Source organism: Pecten maximus, chromosome 3 (assembly GCF_902652985.1).
Source record: "Pecten maximus chromosome 3, xPecMax1.1, whole genome shotgun sequence".
In the NCBI taxonomy this organism is placed as follows: Eukaryota; Metazoa; Mollusca; class Bivalvia; order Pectinida; family Pectinidae; genus Pecten; species Pecten maximus.
Genome location: NC_047017.1, coordinates 8,398,594 through 8,418,431, shown reverse-complemented (window position 1 = coordinate 8,418,431; position 19,838 = coordinate 8,398,594). Strand labels below are relative to the sequence as shown.

Below are 19,838 nucleotides of genomic sequence, written 5' to 3'. Positions count from 1 at the left end.
GATTTTGATGAAATTTGGTCTTGAGTATTTTTGGCCACATAAGATCTTATTAAAGGAAGTGGAAATGTAGCAAAAAAACAAAACAAAAAAAAACAACAACTTTGAAATCCTTTTTCAGGTATGACAGGATTTGATTCACCTGTATTTTGAACCAATGTTGGAAGAGGCATCTGGGCCTCTTGTTTCTGTTCCCCATCAGTAACACTACAGTTATGATGGTTCCTTTGATTTCCATCACTGTTTCTGGTCCTTATCAGTAACCACAGTCATAAAGCTTTTTTGATTTCCAGCACTGTCACTGGTCCCGTCCCTATCAGTACCTGGTAACACCATCACAGTTACCAAATACCTTGCCCAACGCTACTGGACACTGCAGGCTTGGTCGTACATTGTACATAATTATGTAAATAGTTTATTGGTCAGCTGAACGCATCAATCCAGATCGTGAAAATATTTAAAGAAATCAACGTTGACATAAAAGGACTTTGTGATTCATATGTAACTTTGGAAAGGATATTAAATAGATATTTTAGTTCACTTATAAAACCTTGACCCATTTCAAACTTGTAAACCAAAACGTCTAGAATCCAGGTATTCGGCTGATTTGTTTCTGGGATGATGCCCAACAAAATTGTGAAAAGAAATAACCTTGACCCATAGTCAAGGTCACAGAAGTCAATTTCTTTAAAAACATAGAAACATGTTCATCTGATTAATTCATCGATATCAGATGAACGTTTCAGGCCTGATTGGCCTGTTGTTTCTATATTTTTTGAGAAAAAATATGAATACAAATGAAACATTTTTTGTCAACAAAAATCTAACGTGAGGAGTATGGTGCAGAACAAAAGATGTCCTCTTTATTGTCTACATTAACAAAGAGGACAAGCATAGTATATATACTTGTTTAAATATTTTATTATAACAAAGATGATTTATGATGAATTTCACAGAATAAATGGATTATAAACAATGACACAGAATGTACATTTAAAAGTATGGAAGATATTGCAATGGCATTGCAAGATTTGGCACCAATTGTTGCATTCATACATATAAATAAATCGTAACTAGTGAAAAAAACTGTTTAAGTAATGAAAACAAGTGTGGTCATTTACAACATCGTTCGATTAAGAAGCTGTAAAGTCTTATTCATCTTCTGTTGCCAGCCTATCGTATATTCATAGCAAAGTTGTGTAAGTTATAGAGGGCGCTGATTTACCATATATTTCAAAATATTATGTAGCTATATTACAAATCAATTGATGATAATTTGAAAGATTATAATAACATATAATAACATTATAATAGCTACTAATACCACTAATTCTTCACCATATCCGACACTTCACTTTAGTGATAATTATCATATAATAATTGACTGTAATTGACGGGCGATATGGATTTAATAAAGTGACACCACTAAAATAAATTAGAGAATTGCATATGAAAAACTGTGAAACCTCATTACATAACATCTTCAAAATACGATGAAATTACATACTATCCTCAGAATACAATATCATTACACATATAAGAACATCACGTGTTTAGTAAATCCTGACAACTGACTTTTGAGGTTTTTGGTAATCTGCTTGTACCGGTAATAATATCGTATTATATATTGAGCTCATACCTTAGACAATAAGCCACATGTCAATTTTGGTTTACATCTCTTGATTTACTTCATTAGAATACGGGGGGAAATACCAATGCATAGTTTCATTTTTCACTGAAGTATGCTCTACTTAAAGACACTCGCGCACAAACATCCTCCCACACACAAACATTATTGCACTCCTGTAGTACTCTATGTAGTTGTTAATTTCACAGGCTAATATTTCGCGGTTGTCCCAGTCGCAGGTATTAAATTTCGCGAAACCATGCCTTGTAAACAGGCCGGCAATAAAGCGAAATTAGATCCTCCGCGGAAATTACCAAACATACAGTATTGAACCTTTCAGCACATCGCGCCCAAGACTCGCCAATCGTGCACACCGTAAATATTGCACAACTGCCCTTAATTTCAACTGTACAACGAAACTTAATGAAACTCACTATGGAAGGCACTTTGTTAATTCTTTGTTATTATATTATTATAGATTGTAATAACAGGTTTCGGGGTTTTTTTTGGTTATATTTTCCTTGTTAAATGGAGTCAGGAAAACGACAACTAAATGCTAATTTCAGTCTTACAATTTGACATTCGCGCTGAAACAATTTCAGACAAAGGCATTATGTGTTTAGCTCGCTCATTCGTCAAAGACCGATTATGCCATTTATGTTTCTATATATTATCTCATAATCGGTATGTGACTAATGGACGGGCTAAACACCTATGGTCGAGATATGACGCTTCATCTTTAATTTGGTAAACGGTGTTTGATCGCTGTCACTACGATAAAAGCAAAATCAGAAATTTGCTAATTGGTTAAGAGTGACACGGCACATTTTGGCAGCATATGAATATAGAATGGTTCTCTTTCACTACATATCAACCACAGTACCACTGGATTATATGGACACATTATATCCTCGTCGGATTATAGGATATACAACTGATAATTTTACGATTGTTCATATCAAAAGACCATCAGTTTAGGCGAGATTACTGGGTCTAATCTTCATCTCAGCACTTCTCAAAGAATAGTTAGAGCCAGTCCAAGGTTTCCATGTGATACCGTCGAACAGTTTGGGTGGTATCGCACCGTTTCTGTAGAAGATCCCGTTAAGGTTTGACATGTAACACTTGTAATACCACCAAGCCCCACTAAACCGTTTAGCACAACTGCCTCCGAATTCTTTTGTCACCTTGTCATTATCTACGTCAATGGTTGAAAATTTGTGGTTGTTATGTTTGGCCATTCCGTCACCTGCGTCTCCATGGTAACCACCAATATGGAGTCGATATCCTTCAGCCTCGTCATCAATCATAAAGTAATCGTACTCTGCGAATTTCTTTGTTTTATTCCAGTCTGTAAGTTCTATCCGTAGTGTGTAGTGGTCTTGGTTGGTCAAGTAGTGAATGTAATCGTTTCCAAGCCAATGTTCTCCATGGATGCCTAAAAGACGAAATACAATCCACTGACATTTTTTCAATTCCAATACGTGCTTGTATACATCACATCAAGTGTAATGCATAGTATACAGACGAAGTGGCTAACTGGCTATACGCTTGGCCTTTCACCGATAGAATTATGATGTCATCATACTAGTTCATACATGTATCACATTGTCTCCTTTCCCTCATACTAGTTCATACATGTATCACATTGTCTCCTTTTCCTCATACTTGTTCATACGTGTATGACATTGTCTCCCTCATACTAGTTCATAGGTGTATGACATTGTCGCCTTTCCCTCATACTAGTTCATACGTGTATCACATTATTGTCTCCCTTCTCTCATACTAGTTCATACGTGTATGACATTGTCTCCCTCATACTAGTTCATACGTGTATGACATTGTCTCCCTCATACTAGTTCATACGTGTATGACATTGTCTCCCTCATACTAGTTCATACGTGTATCACATTATTGTCTCCCTTCTCTCATACTTGTTCATACGTGTATGACATTGTCTCCCTCATACTAGTTCATACGTGTATGACATTGTCTCCTTTCCCTCATACTTGTTCATACGTGTATCACATTGGCTCCTTTCCCTCATACTAGTTCATACGTGTAGGAAATTGTCTCCTTTCCCTCATACTAGTTCATACATGTATGACATTGTCTCCCTCATACTAGTTCATACGTGTATCACATCGTCTCCTTTTCCTCATACTTGTTCATATGTGTATCACATTGTCTCCTTTCCATCATACTAGTTCATACGTGTATGAAATTGTCTCCTTTCCCTCATACTAGTTCACACGTGTATGACATTGTCTCCTCATGCTAGTTCATACGTGTATAACATTGTCTCCCTCATACTTGTTTACACGTGTATTACATTGTCTCCTTTCCCTCATACTAGTTCATACGTGTATAACATTGTCTTCCTTCCCTCATACTAGTTCATACGTGTATCACATTGTCTTCTTTCCCTCATACTAGTTCATACGTGTATGACATTGTCTCCCTCATACTAGTTCATACGTGTATGACATTGTCTTCTTTCCCTCATTCTAGTTCATACGTGTATCACATCGTCTCCTTTCCCTCATACTAGTTCATACGTGTATCACATTATCTCCTTTCTCTCATACTAGTTCATACGTGTATCACATCGTCTCCTTTCCCTCATACTAGTTCATACGTGTATGACATTGTCTCCTTTCCCTCATACTAGTTCATACGTGTATCACATTGGCTCCTTTCCCTCATACTTCTTCATACGTGTATGACATTGTCTCCCTCATACTTGTTTACACGTGTATTACATTGTCTCCTTTCCCTCATACTAGTTCATACGTGTAGGAAATTGTCTCCTTTCCCTCATACTAGTTCATACGTGTATGCCATTGTCTCCCTCATACTAGTTCATACGTGTATCACATCGTCTCCTTTCCCTCATACTAGTTCATACGTATATGACATTGTCTTCCTTCCCTCATACTAGTTCATACGTGTGTCACATCGTCTCCTTTCCCTCCAACTAGTTCATACGTGTATGACATTGTCTTCCTTCCCTCATACTAGTTCATACGTGTATGACATTGTCTTCTTTCCCTCATACTAGTTCATACGTGTATCACATCGTCTCCTTTCCCTCATACTTCTTCATACGTGTATGACATTGTCTCCCTCATACTAGTTCATACGTGTATGACATTGTCTCCCTCATACTAGTTCATACGTGTATGACATTGTCTCCCTCATATTAATTCATACGTGTATGACATTGTCCTCCTCATACTAGTTCATACGTGTATGACATTGGCTCCTTTCCCTCATATTAGTTCATACGTGTATGACATTGTCTCCTTTCCCTCATACTAGTTCATACGTGTATGACATTGTCTCCTTTCCCTCATACTAGTTCATACGTGTATGACATTGGCTCCTTTCCCTCATATTAATTCATACGTGTATGACATTGTCTCCCTCATACTAGTTCATACGTGTATGACATTGTCTTCTTTCCCTCATACTAGTTCATACGTGTATGAAATTGTTTCCTTTTCCCTCATACTAGTTCATACGTGTATGAAATTGAAAAATATTATATTATTCGGTAGCAAAATTTTTTTTTTTTTCGTATATCGTACCGATCAAATCTCGTATTTGATGGCCTCTATGTTAACAAATAATTATGTCTGCAGCATTCAACCAAAAGAAAATTAAATTGAGGTCGGTTTTATGCTTTAAAATGAATAGTTACCTCCAAATCCTTCCTTAAAGTCTTGCCATTTCTTCAGGAACCTTGTTGTGCCATCATTTCGCTTCTGTATCACAGTCCATCCACCATTCTTCATGTCACAGAAGACTTCCACCATTGACGACCTTCCGTATGGTTTTATCTTGAATACGCCACTTTTCTTGTTACCTCGCTTGTAGTAATCATAGCAATCTGAAATCAAACAAAGCAAACTGAGTTTTGGTAGCTTTCGTATGGTAATCACCACATTTACTGCCAGTTTTGAAAAAAAAAAAAAAAAAGAGAAATCACCAGACATTGTGGAAATGCAAACTTGATGAAAATATGTCGATCTCCAAAACTCTGAGGAGGACCCTAAGGAACTTGCTTACCAAATATGGTAAATTCATGGCAATTTGGGAGTGGACAGCCATACTGAATCACTTTTTAGTGTTAGTAATGACAGGTAAATATAAAATACCATTTAAACCCACCATAGACTGTAAACTGAAATGGTTCCAATACAGAATAATACATAGAATAATTAGTACAAATACATTTTTACATATGATCAACATGAAAGACTCTCCTCTCTGCACTTCCTGCAACCGCCATATTGAAACAATTACGCACATGTTTTTTTTGGGAATGCAGAATAGTTGAAAACTTGTGGGACTAATCTAAAGTATGGCTATACAATAAGACAACTAGAACTATACAACTACAAAATGTTGATGTAATATTGGGTAAATTACCCAAGGAACAATAGTTAAAATATCTCAACACTTTACTTCTATTAGCAAAGTTTCATATTTACAAAGACTTAGAAATTGTCTTCCTAATATAAATGGCTTTAAAAACGAATTATATATATTTACCTGAAAATAGAAGAAGTAATATTTAGAAATAAGATGGAGTACAATAATTTTGAAAATAAATGGTCAATATGAAGTAGATTTTTTTCTCAAACTTAAAACACACCACTTATTTGTATAAGTATAGATATATGTATTCAGTAAACGTGTGAAAGTGAGTGTGAAAGCTGTAAAAAAAAAAGACAGGTAAATTGATCTAGATTTAATTAACCTGGCCATCATGTTAACACGTCAACGTCGGACAACATTTCGATAAAATATTAAAATTATTCGATAAGTAAGAATCTAGCTAACACAATCACACAACTGCCAGAGTAGCCTACTACATTGTATTTTGTGACCAAATGACAGATTAACTAAAAGTGGACTTGTGGATTATAACTTTACCTTCGGTGGAGTGTGACTTTACCTGGTGGGGATGGCGGAGTATGACTTTACCTGGTGGGGATGGCGGAGTATGACTTTACCTGATGGTGTTGTTAAAGTATGACTTTACCTGATGGTGTTGTTAAAGTATGACTTTACCTGATGGTGTTGTTAGAGTATGACTTTACCTGATGGTGTTGTTAGAGTATGACTTTACCTGATGGTGTTGTTGAAGTATGACTTTACCTGATGTTGCTAGTGGAGCATGACATTACCTGACATGTGGAGTATGACTTTACACATTGGAGCTGGTGGAGAATGACTTTATTTGGTGGTATGTTACTTAACCTGATGTACTATGACGTTACCTGCTGTGGTATGACTTTGCCTGGTGTAGTATAACTTTACCTGGTGTAGTATAATTTTACATGGTGTAGTATAACTTTACCTGGTGGGGTATACCTTTACCTGGTGTACTATGACTTTACCTGATGGTGTTGTTAGAGTATGACTTTACCTGATGGTGTTGTTAGAGTATGACTTTACCTGATGGTGTTGTTAGAGTATGACTTTACCTGATGGTGTTGTTAGAGTATGACTTTACCTGATGGTGTTGTTAAAGTATGACTTTACCTGATGGTGTTGTTAGAGTATGACTTTACCTGATGGTGTTGTTAGAGTATGACTTTACCTGATGGTGTTGTTAGAGTATGACTTTACCTGATGGTGTTGTTAGAGTATGACTTTACCTGATGGTGTTGTTAGAGTATGACTTTACCTGATGGTGTTGTTAGAGTATGACTTTACCTGATGGTGTTGTTAGAGTATGACTTTACCTGATGGTGTTGTTAGAGTATGACTTTACCTGATGGTGTTGTTAAAGTATGACTTTACCTGATGGTGTTGTTAGAGTATGACTTTACCTGATGGTGTTGTTAGAGTATGACTTTACCTGATGGTGTTGTTAGAGTATGACTTTACCTGATGGTGTTGTTAAAGTATGACTTTACCTGATGGTGTTGTTAAAGTATGACTTTACCTGATGGTGTTGTTAGGTATGACTTTACCTGATGGTGTTGTTAGAGTATGACTTTACCTGATGGTGTTGTTAAAGTATGACTTTACCTGATGGTGTTGTTAGAGTATGACTTTACCTGATGGTGTTGTTAGAGTATGACTTTACCTGATGGTGTTGTTAAAGTATGACTTTACCTGATGGTGTTGTTAGAGTATGACTTAACCTGATGGTGTTGTTAAAGTATGACTTAACCTGATGGTGTTGTTAGGTATGACTTTACCTGATGGTGTTGTTAGGTATGACTTTACCTGATGGTGTTGTTAGAGTATGACTTTACCTGATGGTGTTGTTGAAGTATGACTTTACCTGATGGTGTTGTTAAAGTATGACTTTACCTGATGGTGTTGTTAGAGTATGACTTTACCTGATGGTGTTGTTAGAGTATGACTTTACCTGATGGTGTTGTTAGAGTATGACTTTACCTGATGGTGTTGTTAGAGTATGACTTTACCTGATGGTGTTGTTAAAGTATGACTTTACCTGATGGTGTTGTTAGAGTATGACTTAACCTGATGGTGTTGTTAAAGTATGACTTTACCTGATGGTGTTGTTAGGTATGACTTTACCTGATGGTGTTGTTAAAGTATGACTTTACCTGATGGTGTTGTTAGAGTATGACTTTACCTGATGGTGTTGTTAGAGTATGACTTTACCTGATGGTGTTGTTAGAGTATGACTTAACCTGATGGTGTTGTTAAAGTATGACTTTACCTGATGGTGTTGTTAGGTATGACTTTACCTGATGGTGTTGTTAAAGTATGACTTTACCTGATGGTGTTGTTAGAGTATGACTTAACCTGATGGTGTTGTTAAAGTATGACTTTACCTGATGGTGTTGTTAGGTATGACTTTACCTGATGGTGTTGTTAGAGTATGACTTTACCTGATGGTGTTGTTAAAGTATGACTTTACCTGATGGTGTTGTTAAAGTATGACTTTACCTGATGGTGTTGTTAGGTATGACTTTACCTGATGGTGTTGTTAGAGTATGACTTTACCTGATGGTGTTGTTAGAGTATGACTTTACCTGATGGTGTTGTTAAAGTATGACTTTACCTGATGGTGTTGTTAGAGTATGACTTTACCTGATGGTGTTGTTAAAGTATGACTACCTGATGGTGTTGTTAAAGTATGACTACCTGATGGTGTTGTTAGAGTATGACTTTACCTGATGGTGTTGTTAGAGTATGACTTTACCTGATGGTGTTGTTAGAGTATGACTTTACCTGATGGTGTTGTTAGAGTATGACTTTACCTGATGGTGTTGTTAGAGTATGACTTTACCTGATGGTGTTGTTAGAGTATGACTTTACCTGATGGTGTTGTTAGAGTATGACTTTACCTGATGGTGTTGTTAGAGTATGACTTTACCTGATGGTGTTGTTAGAGTATGACTTTACCTGATGGTGTTGTTAGAGTATGACTTTACCTGATGGTGTTGTTAGAGTATGACTTTACCTGATGGTGTTGTTAGAGTATGACTTTACCTGATGGTGTTGTTAGAGTATGACTTTACCTGATGGTGTTGTTAGAGTATGACTTAACCTGATGGTGTTGTTAGAGTATGACTTTACCTGATGGTGTTGTTAGAGTATGACTTTACCTGATGGTGTTGTTAGAGTATGACTTTACCTGATGGTGTTGTTAGAGTATGACTTTACCTGATGGTGTTGTTAAAGTATGACTTTACCTGATGGTGTTGTTAAAGTATGACTTTACCTGATGGTGTTGTTAGAGTATGACTTTACCTGATGGTGTTGTTAGAGTATGACTTTACCTGATGGTGTTGTTAAAGTATGACTTTACCTGATGGTGTTGTTAGAGTATGACTTTACCTGATGGTGTTGTTGAAGTATGACTTTACCTGATGTTGCTAGTGGAGCATGACATTACCTGACATGTGGAGTATGACTTTACACATTGGAGCTGGTGGAGAATGACATTATTTGGTGGTATGTTACTTAACCTGATGTACTATGACTTTACCTGCTGTGGTATGACTTTACCTGGTGTAGTATAACTTTACCTGGTGTAGTATAATTTTACATGGTGTAGTATAACTTTACCTGGTGGGGTATACCTTTACCTGGTGTACTATGACTTTACCTGGTATAGTATAACTTAACCTTGTGTATTATGACGTTACCCGGTGTAGTATAACTTAACCTTGTGTATTATGACGTTACCCGGTGTAGTATAACTTTACCTGATGGGGTATAACTTTACCTGGTGGGGTATAACTTTACCTGGTGTAGTATAACTTTACCTGGTGGGGTATAACTTTACCTGGTGTAGTATGACTTTACCTGGTGGGCTATAACTTTACCTGGTGTAGTATAACTTTACCTGGTGTAGTATAACTTTACCTGGTGTAGTATAACTTTACCTGGTGGGGTATAACTTTACCTGGTGTAGTATAACTTTACCTGGTGTAGTATAACTTTACCTGGTGTAGTATAACTTTACCTAGTGTAGTATAACTTTACCTGGTTGGGTATAACTTTACCTGGTGTACTATGACTTTACCTGGTGTAGTATAATTTTACCTGGTATAGTATAACTTTACCTGGTGTAGTATAACTTTACCTGGTGTAGTATAACTTTACCTTGTGTATTATGACGTTACCTGGTGTAGTATAACTTTACCTGGTGTAGTATGACTTTACCTGGTGTAGTATGACGTTACCTGGTGTAGTATAACTTTACCTGATGGGGTATAACTTTACCTGGTGTAGTATAACTTTACCTGGTGGGATATAACTTTACCTAGTGTAGTATGACTTTACCTGGTGTAGTATAACTTTACCTAGTGTAGTATGACTTTACTTGGTGGGATATAACTTTACCTAGTGTAGTATGACTTTACCTGGTGTAGTATAACTTTACCTAGTTTAGTATAACTTTACCTGGTGGGGTATAACTTAACCTGATGTACTATGACTTTACCTGGTGTAGTATAACTTTACCTGGTGTAGTATAACTTTATCTGGTGTAGTATAAGTTTACCTAGTGTAGTATAAGTTTACCTGGTGTAGTTTGACTTTACCTGGTGTAGTATAACTTTACCTGGTGTAGTATAACTTTACCTAGTGTAGTATAACTTTACCTGGTGTAGTATAACTTTACCTGGTGTAGTATAACTTTACCTGGTGGGGTATAACTTTACCTAGTGTAGTATGACTTTACCTGGTGTAGTATGACTTTACCTGGTGTAGTATACCTTTACCTGGTGTAGTTTGACTTTACCTGGTGTACTATGACTTTACCTGGTGGGGTATAACTTTACCTTTTGGTTCTTTCTGTCCGTTAGCTAGATACTTTATTGGTTTCTTCAATGGTTCTTCTGATTTCTTTTCTTTAGATTTCACTTTTACCGCTTCATCGCTTTTCGATTTAGGCTTTTCCGTTTTTGATTCTTCCTTTTTAACATTTCCTATTTCCTTTTTCACTTCCTCCTTTTTGACCTGTTCTTTCTGGTCCTGTTTCTTACTTTCGACCTTCTCTTGTGTTTCCTTTGTTGGTTTTGTATTAATGTTTGCATCTTGAACATCCTTCGCTGATGTAGCATCTCTCCCTTCGGTCTTACCTACACTTTCTCCAGATGTCAATTTGGTTTCTTTCTGTTCGGCACTGAGAGATGTCGTTTCTTTCTTATTTTGAGAATCTGTCATGTTGTGTTTCTTTGTGTCCATTATTTTTAGTTTCTCGTCTTTTTCCGGCTTTGTATTTTCCTTTTCTTTAATTTCATCAGTTAGATGTGTGTCTTTTTTATAAGCCGCTTTTGTGTTTACATCTACTGGTTCATTTCCATTCCCTGATTTATCTGCTGTGTCAATACGTATATCCGAACCTGTATCTAAAGCTTTCACGTTATCACTATTATCAGCTATGTGTGAAGAATCTTTAGATTCTGCACCCGACATTGAAGTTTTCACTTTTTCATCGCCACTATCAGACGCGCTTTCTGACAATTTCATGTCTTTCTCAGATGCCGACGCTTCCGCCTTACCATCACCACCATCTGATGCCGACGTTTTCGCCTTACCATCACCACCATCTGATGCCGACGTTTTCGCCTTACCATCACCACCATCTGATGCCGACGCTTCCGCCTTACCATCACCACCATCAGACGCCGACGCTTCCGCCTTACCATCACCACCATCAGACGCCGTTGCTTCCGCCTTACCATCACCACCATCAGACGCCGACGCTTCCGCCTTACCATCACCACCATCAGACGCCGACGCTTCCGCCTTACCATCACCACCATCAGACGCCGTCGCTTCCGCCTTACCATCACCACCATCAGACGCCGTTGCTTCCGCCTTACCATCACCACCATCTGATGCCGACGCTTCCGCCTTACCATCACCACCATCAGACGCCGACACTTCCGCCTTACCATCACCACCATCCGGCGCGTGTGTAGAAACTTTAGCATCAGCATCTGTCGGAGACCTTTCTACTTGTTTACGATCATCACTTGAATCTTTCGTACTTGATTCCCCTTGTGTCGGTAAAGTATCAAAATTTCCCTGCTTTCCAAGTTCTTTTTCCGCACTTTCTTTAGAATTTTCCTCCTGTTCAAGAACGTTAACCTTACTGTCCACTGTATTGGTATCTGCACCCGTGTGAGATGAAGCCCCCGGAGTTTTATTTGGTGTTTGTGTAGTAACTAGGGAATCCTCCTTGGTTTTGGCGTTTGGGGACGTTTCTGCTTGATAAGATGCTCTGGTTTGTTGGCTATCTGTTGGTAATTTAGCGGTGTGTTTTTCCTTTTCAATCGGTTTTTCGTCTTCTTTCAATGTTGACGTCCCTGATAATTTCAAGCTGGTTTTCTTTGTTTCTTTTCTATTGAAGCCTACTTTCCACTGCAATAGTGAAAATGGAATACATGTCGTTTTGACAACTGTCGCGAGAACACCGGTACCAGACAAAGCCCCACACCAGGATTCTGTTTTTGACATACTTTCATTTTGCATGTATTTCTCGAGTTCCTGCTCAGATTTATCTTCATGAATATGAGTTATTTTAATTTGCTTTTGCTGTATTTCGTCATTATCACCCAATGTCTTTTTCTGAACATCTGATACCATTTCCTCTAGTTTATCCAGAAGGAATCTGTCAGTTGTTCCAGCCATGCCTCGTTTACTTGTCATATTGTCCATTTCGTGTCTGATCTTTTGTGCCTCAATTCTCTGTTGTATATTTTGTTCCGTAAGATCCTGAACTCTTGTCATGATCTGGGTCATCAACGCAGTTTGATTCATGATCATGTGATAAAGAAGTCGGTTCTGGTCCTCCAAATATTCGGATCGCGTTTTGAGGTGTCTGATAGTCATCGACTGGTTACTTAGCAGCTGTGTTAAGTAGGTGATCTTTGCCTGAAATTCAATACTGATCGAGTTAGTCCGTCCGCTTACAGCCGAATATCCGTAGGCAGGTGTCTGTTGGGAACTGTGGCTAAGTTCAAGATACTTTTTCTGGTCCTTCACCATTGAATCACTCTTCTGTCGAATATCGCTGTAACTCTGGTTAAGTCTCAAAAGCTCATTCTCTAGTTTAAGTATATGGTTTTCCATCCTCGTTATAGTGCTCGAGTGGTTGTTTTTGTTAAGTTTCTCTTTCAGTAATTGATTTTCCAGTCTTATAACCATCATTTCAAGATTTTGAAGTTTGTTTGAGTAGCTATCTGTTTTACTTACGACTTGTTCTTGAAAGTCGTCGAAATTCGATTGAAGTTGTTCCAGAATCAGCGCTGCCTTCTTATCTGTTTCTGTTTCAGGTTGGTTTCCTTCAACAGTTATTGTTCCCTTTTCCTCACTGTTCGTTTGTTTTCCATCTGCATTAGTTTCTGGTTTGTTCAACTGATTAGCGTCTTGTTTTGTCTCTGACGCTTCAGCTGTTGTCGAGACAGTTTTTTCTCTCGGTTGCCCCTCGCTCCCTTCATGTAACAGTGCCTTGTCTGCAGCATTTTGTATGTTTTCACCTGTTGGTAGCTTCTTGTCATTCACTTTGTCTGTATTGGTATCTATACTGTCCCTCGGCGGATCAGAATTCACTTCAGGTGGTGATATCTCATTACTGGGTGTCTTTACATTAGATGTTGGGTGACTCTTGTCATCCGGTAGATCCTTTTCTAAACTATTTTCTGTGAGTTTTCTTTGAGGAACGGCATCAATAGCTGCCTTATAGTCGCTACCTGAACCTGCTGTCTCTTCAATATCAGTGTCTTGATCGTCTGTTTCTTTTGATTCCGATTGGTCTAAGGACTCATCACTTACTTTTAATACATCAGCAATTGCCTCATGTGCTTTTGCCTCTGGGTTTTCCTTATTCGTACTGGTTGTAATCTTTTCCAAGTTTTCTTCTGTTTCTTTTGCCTTAAGAGTATGTGATGCGTCCGTTCCCAATGGAGTTTCTACGTTACTATTAGAAGAATTCTTAGCGTTCGTTTGATTTGTTTGCGTTTCGTTTGATTTGATTTGAGTATACACGTTCCCTTCACTATCGGCACTACACGAGGTGCTAATTGTAGAGAACTTCATCAGTAGACTACATGGTGAACACAGAAGTCGGTTATAAATCACCGGAGAAGTTACATTAGATAGATCTATATCTTTATTCAACTTTGCATTACGCTGTTGGTCCGTTTTATTGACAAGTGGTGTATTTTCTATAAATCCGCCATTGTTCTGAAGGAGATCGAATATATCACACCAGTAGCTACAGTATCTCCTACTCATTCCAAAGTGAATTACAACCTTTTCGCTTTCTCCTATTGCGTGTTTTGTTTCTATGGAACCATCCTTGATGGAAGCAGATTTGTTCAATGATGAAGCGTCTCCGACCTTTGACTTTATGCTTTTATTACTTCCTTTATCTTCTGCTTCCATATCTTTTGTTTCCTTCTTTTCTAAATCAGATCCGTCATTTTTCTTGTAACCATCAGTTTTTTTATCGTCATTATCATCTCCATCGTTTTCTTTGGACTCCTTTCCGTTTTTCTGTACCGTATGAAGTTTCCACTATTGACGTTACTGCTTTTCATCCTTATTTTTTTCATTGTTGTTATTGTCATTGACTAAAGACTCTTGGGGCATTTTCCACGGGTCTGTCATCATCAATCGAAATTGTTTCTTCTAATAGATCAATCGATGATACTATTGTTTCTTCGTCTTCTAATTTATCTAAACTATTGGATGAGAAATCTGAAACAATCTCTTCCTCAATGGTATCGATTTTTTCTATTTCCACCTTTTCCTCTTCGTCATCATTTGAATCATCAGAAAATAGTTCTGTTTCATCCGCTTCCATTTGATCGGCCTCGGTTGTATCTGTTTCATCAGCCTCCTCATTAACATCTGAAACTTTCTCAGTTGTATCTGTTTCATCGGCCTCTTCATTAACATCCGAAACTTTCTCGGTTGTATCTGTTTCATCGGCCTCTTCATTAACATCCGAAACTTTCTCGGTTGTATCTGTTTCATCGGCCTCTTCATTAACATCCGAAACTTTCTCAGTTGTATCTGTTTCATCAGCCTCTTTTGAACTGTGTAACTCTGTTCCTTCACTAACTAACTGATCCGCAGTCTCTTCACTAACATCTGAAATAGTCTTCGTTTCGTTGTCATTAACCTTATCTACAAGTAATGCAGTATCTTCTTTCGATTGTTCTTCTTTGCTTGATTTTGACTCGTTCTCTCCTTCATTGCCATCCTGTTTGTCACTTGAGTCCTCTTCTTCATCGGGTTTTAGCATTTCCTCGTACATTTCCAGAACATCACAATTGACTTTTCTCTTTGATGAATCCTTTTTGCTACTTAAAACCATTTCATTAATGGTTTTCTGTAGGAACAGTTGCTCGGCACTTAGTTCCCCATCAAATACTCCATTTTTCGTCATTTCCAGATACCATATCCTGACGTCACATTCTTCTGCTCTGAAATAGTAATGAATTGTGTGTTATTTTAGGAAATCTTTCATATTGAAATCGACCAGAGTGGTGTTATCAGACTTTGTGAAAGAATCGGTCACAGCACTACTAGTGTAATGCATTGGTTTGAAGAAAGTGATAAACATGTTGGCTATGTGGAGCTTATATTGATGAAGCCTTATCTATTGTAAGGGCTATGCACTGGGCTGGGACCAATATAGTAGAGAGCACTTTGTGTTGTAATGACCAGTATAGTAGTAAACACTTTATGTTGTAATGACCAATATATCAGTAAGTACTTTGTGTTGTAATTACCAGTATAGTAGTAAACACTTTATGTTGTAATGACCAATACATGTATATCAGTAAGTACTTTGTGTTGTAATTACCAGTATAGTAGTGAGCACTTGGTCATTACAACACAAGCAAATACTATGAACACGTATGTTGGGCGAGGACAGAAAGGATATTATGGAACGTTTGCAAAATTCGTACTAGTCAAACAAAAATAAAGTGCAAGGGCTATATGATGGAGAAAGATAGAAATAACATGTTGAACACGCTTATATAATATAAAATTGTATACTATATGTTATATAGTCCAATCATTTGACTTACATTTTCAATTTAACCATCACTTCTATCCTCAATACTGATTAAACACGGCACGTTCCTCTGTACAGCTGTTCCCATGTTTAATAATCTATATATGGGTTTAAATTTGATCATACATAGTTATGTTATACCCCGTATGAATATAAGGTATCTTTGATTATAACAGGGACGTATTTGCGGGACGAAATGAACATACCGCGTAGAAAAACAAAAACATTCACTACATAGCACGCGCTTCCATCACATCGACTCAACTCGCGATGTTATTTTGTTAAACCTTTTAGTTATATTATTTATTTATTTACTTTTACCATCTGTACACCACCCAAGATGTTTGCTAATTAATCATACTAGGCCCTCGGTGAATTAATTATCGGCCGAGGGGGATCGTTTTCACAACATAACGATATTTATTGTTATTTATACCCACTATATTTGTGTAACTTTTCCATGTTCTATGTCTATATGTGATCGTTTGTAATTTACTTGTGTCTTGATAAAGGGGCAGATTGCCTAGAAAGTTCGACAATTTACTTGTCTGTACTGTCGTTATTACTATTTGACAATTATCTATTTCTAGTAATACGTCTCTCCATGGGTGCTTTTATCATAAGAAATACATAGAACAATATATAATACTGTAAACCGCAGTATCGACCATGCCCTTCGTATAAAAGTCAACGTGCATTGCCATATCCATTGCCTTTAGCTTTTCAATCCACGAGTGAAAGTGACCGATAAGAATCCATTGATAATGGTAGGCCATTTATAATTACAAATACACGACTAACAACACCTATAGGGCTTGTAACAATCTAGTGTAGGTAAACCGCGTATCGGTGTGCGTTACACGTATATATTCTATGATTTACATAATAATGAACTTATTAGATTTAAATATGACATATATCTATATGCAAGGAAGAAAAAATAAAAACAATAACTTACCTGGACAATTTGAATACGTAAAGTAAAAGTAGCACTTTGCTTGCGGTGTTCATATTTCTTTCCTAATTGAATTCCAAGTGTTAGTGTTTAAGTGGTATAGCTCCGTACACCAGGACGTGTTTTTATTGATAATTGACTCCACGTGGTGACGTGGCTTGCTGTACACATCACCAGACATTGATCACTAACCCCGCCTTTTGAATAAAAGTTGTTTATTCTTCTTTGTGTGTATCTGACGACGCAGGCTTCTCTATCGATTGGGGCTGTAACATGTGTGGTTTAAATCACTACGTCAGTTCTGACCCTCTACCTGTGTCACGTCAAAGTAAAACGTGGATTTCTCAACCATTGATTAATATATGCAATGGAAAAGATTTACTCCAAAATTATTAAAATGTTCCAAAAAATAATAAAAACGAGATGGTTTATGAAAAATCGATTACACTGTAAACAGTGTTTGTAATTCTTCTGAAAATCTTAATTCAAACAACCGTCACGCCTTTTTCATTTTTGTTGATATCTATTTTTCTCTCCGAAAAAAGCAAACGTAGTAGGCTAGTACATATTACGTTGTGACGTCACAGCATTTGGAAAATGTGACGTCATATGAATTTCATCTAAAGTTCGATGTTTTCATCGCTTTTTTTTTTTTTTTTTTTTTACTTAAGATAACATTTTACATAAATATATAAACATAACTAAGACTTCTGTGAAGCCACAATATTTAGAATAATAATGAAAAACAATCAGAGAAAAAGTGAATTCTAAAATTAGTTCCATCCTTCAAACTATTTTTCAATTTAGAGAATAGAAATTATACGTCAAAGATTACTCTAAAACTACAGCTTGATAATGCGGAAATAATAACAGAAAAAATGTATTTTAACGGAAGTGAAACTGTTTTTTGAACAGTTATAGATAATGTAAATAATGGAGCGGCTGATATATACAAATCTAGAAGAGTTCTTGAAGAACTGTCATGTTCCAAAGTTAGGCAATGATGATTATGTTAGTAGAAGGGGATATTACTCTTAAGGAGGCCTCTGGCACTCGGACAAGTATGAAGAATATTAGAAGTCCGGGGTCTGATGGGTTCACGGTAGAATTTGTTTGGAAAGATTTTGGAAACTTTGTTGTGAGGTCTCTCAATTATAAATTTATGATGAATCAATTATCTGTTACACAGAGGCAAGGCATGCTGTAATTAATTTGTCTTAGGTGATAAACCCAGACGCTTTATCAAGCACTGACGACCAATTTATCTTTCAAATACTGTGTTTAAAATAGTTTTTTTTTTTTTTTTTTTTAGGATGAAAAATCCATGTAGACCTTTTTAAAAAAGCTAAATTGAACACATGTATGATAAAAAAAACGTGTTAAACTCAAATTTCTTATCAAATTTTGGAGTCGTATTCCTCTTACTCCTTGACGGTAGAATTCGCACAATCTTCATAGTTACTTGGTTCAGTCATCTGTTTATAGCTTTATCCAATCCTGACGATGATTTTTTTATAAAAAAAAAGAAAAGAAAAAAAAAGCAGAAAAAATATCAAAATAAAAAAAAAAAAAAAAAAAACCCAACTTATCTCAGTCCTTTTCAACGTCTTACGGAAAAGTACGGCAGATAGAGTTAGCAAGAGGTAATTGTACAAACTTACATTGGAGGGAGTCTAAAAATGGTTCATGTTAAGAAATATATAGAGAAGCTTTTAAGATAGGTTGGATCAGGAGTATTTTTAGTTCATTTGGTAAATAATCTTTTTTTTTTTTAAAATGAAGACGTTCAGCAGGCACCTACATACATATGTATGGCATGATTTCAAACATATTTATTTTCTAAAATACGTACAAAGGATTAGGCACAAGTTATGACAACTTATGAAGCCATCTCCTATGAACAAAACATTTTATAAAGGTGATGACATAGATATTTACTAATTCAAAGTTGAAATAAGTCAATTTTACATAATTATGTAAATGGTTATATAAAGATATAGACATACAATATAACTTGCATGTTTAAAATCTCTTGCTGGATTTGATGAAAGCCTGCACATGTTCAAACTCATAATTATTTACATGTGGCAATGATTATCTACAAGTAGCGAAAACGAAATGTAAAAATATGTTCTGGGAAGATGTATTTCAGGCCTGGTGTAACCTTAGAGTTAAACAAGAACTTGTTAGATAATGATGAGGAGGGTATACTTCAAACTTCATTAGTTTAATAACAACATTGTTGTAAATAACCAATTTTCTACGAAGAATGGTTCAATGGAGGAGTTAGTATAGTGAATGATTTAATAAAAGACAAAAAAAAAAAATTCACAATTATCTGTGTTTTGTACAATAACAAAATATTTACAGTATTGTGAAGCAATCCAAAACGTCAGGCCTTTTAAGTTTTACATCTCTAAGTAGAACATTTACGTTTCCGATTTTCCTCTTAATATTGAGCAAATACTAAAGAAAAAGAGATGTCGCATGACTTCTACCGTTTGCTCTGGAGAAACAATATTTACATAACTGGTCAGCAAAAAGGTGGAATGTCTTGGACTATTACGAAGATAAATGCAAATGCAAATAATAATATTAATAATACAGTATTCCTTTTTTTTCTATCAACTAAAAATTATAAACTCCGCTGGCTACAATTTAAGGATAACAACTACATTCTAACAACCTTACTCTTATGCGTATAAAGAAAGTTTACC

At 36.5% G+C, this 19,838-nt stretch overlaps 2 protein-coding genes across 2 annotated transcripts; both read right to left on the bottom strand.

Moving 5' to 3' along the window:
* Nucleotides 1-898: 898 nt before the first annotated feature.
* LOC117323087 lies at nucleotides 899-14,660 on the bottom strand. Its single transcript, XM_033878098.1, has 3 exons — nucleotides 10,909-14,660; nucleotides 5,328-5,516; nucleotides 899-3,062 (listed from the first exon to the last, which is right to left on the bottom strand). The coding sequence occupies exons 1-3, from the start codon at nucleotides 14,519-14,521 to the stop codon at nucleotides 2,599-2,601; spliced, it is 4,266 nt and encodes a 1,421-aa protein (XP_033733989.1). The 5' UTR covers nucleotides 14,522-14,660; the 3' UTR covers nucleotides 899-2,598.
* A 5-nt stretch (nucleotides 14,661-14,665) lies between these two features.
* On the bottom strand, nucleotides 14,666-17,232 carry LOC117323088 (dentin sialophosphoprotein-like). The gene is made up of 2 exons (XM_033878099.1): nucleotides 17,125-17,232; nucleotides 14,666-15,567 (listed from the first exon to the last, which is right to left on the bottom strand). Exons 1-2 carry the CDS (start codon nucleotides 17,175-17,177, stop codon nucleotides 14,703-14,705), a joined length of 918 nt encoding a protein of 305 aa, XP_033733990.1. The 5' UTR covers nucleotides 17,178-17,232; the 3' UTR covers nucleotides 14,666-14,702.
* Nucleotides 17,233-19,838: the final 2,606 nt, after the last annotated feature.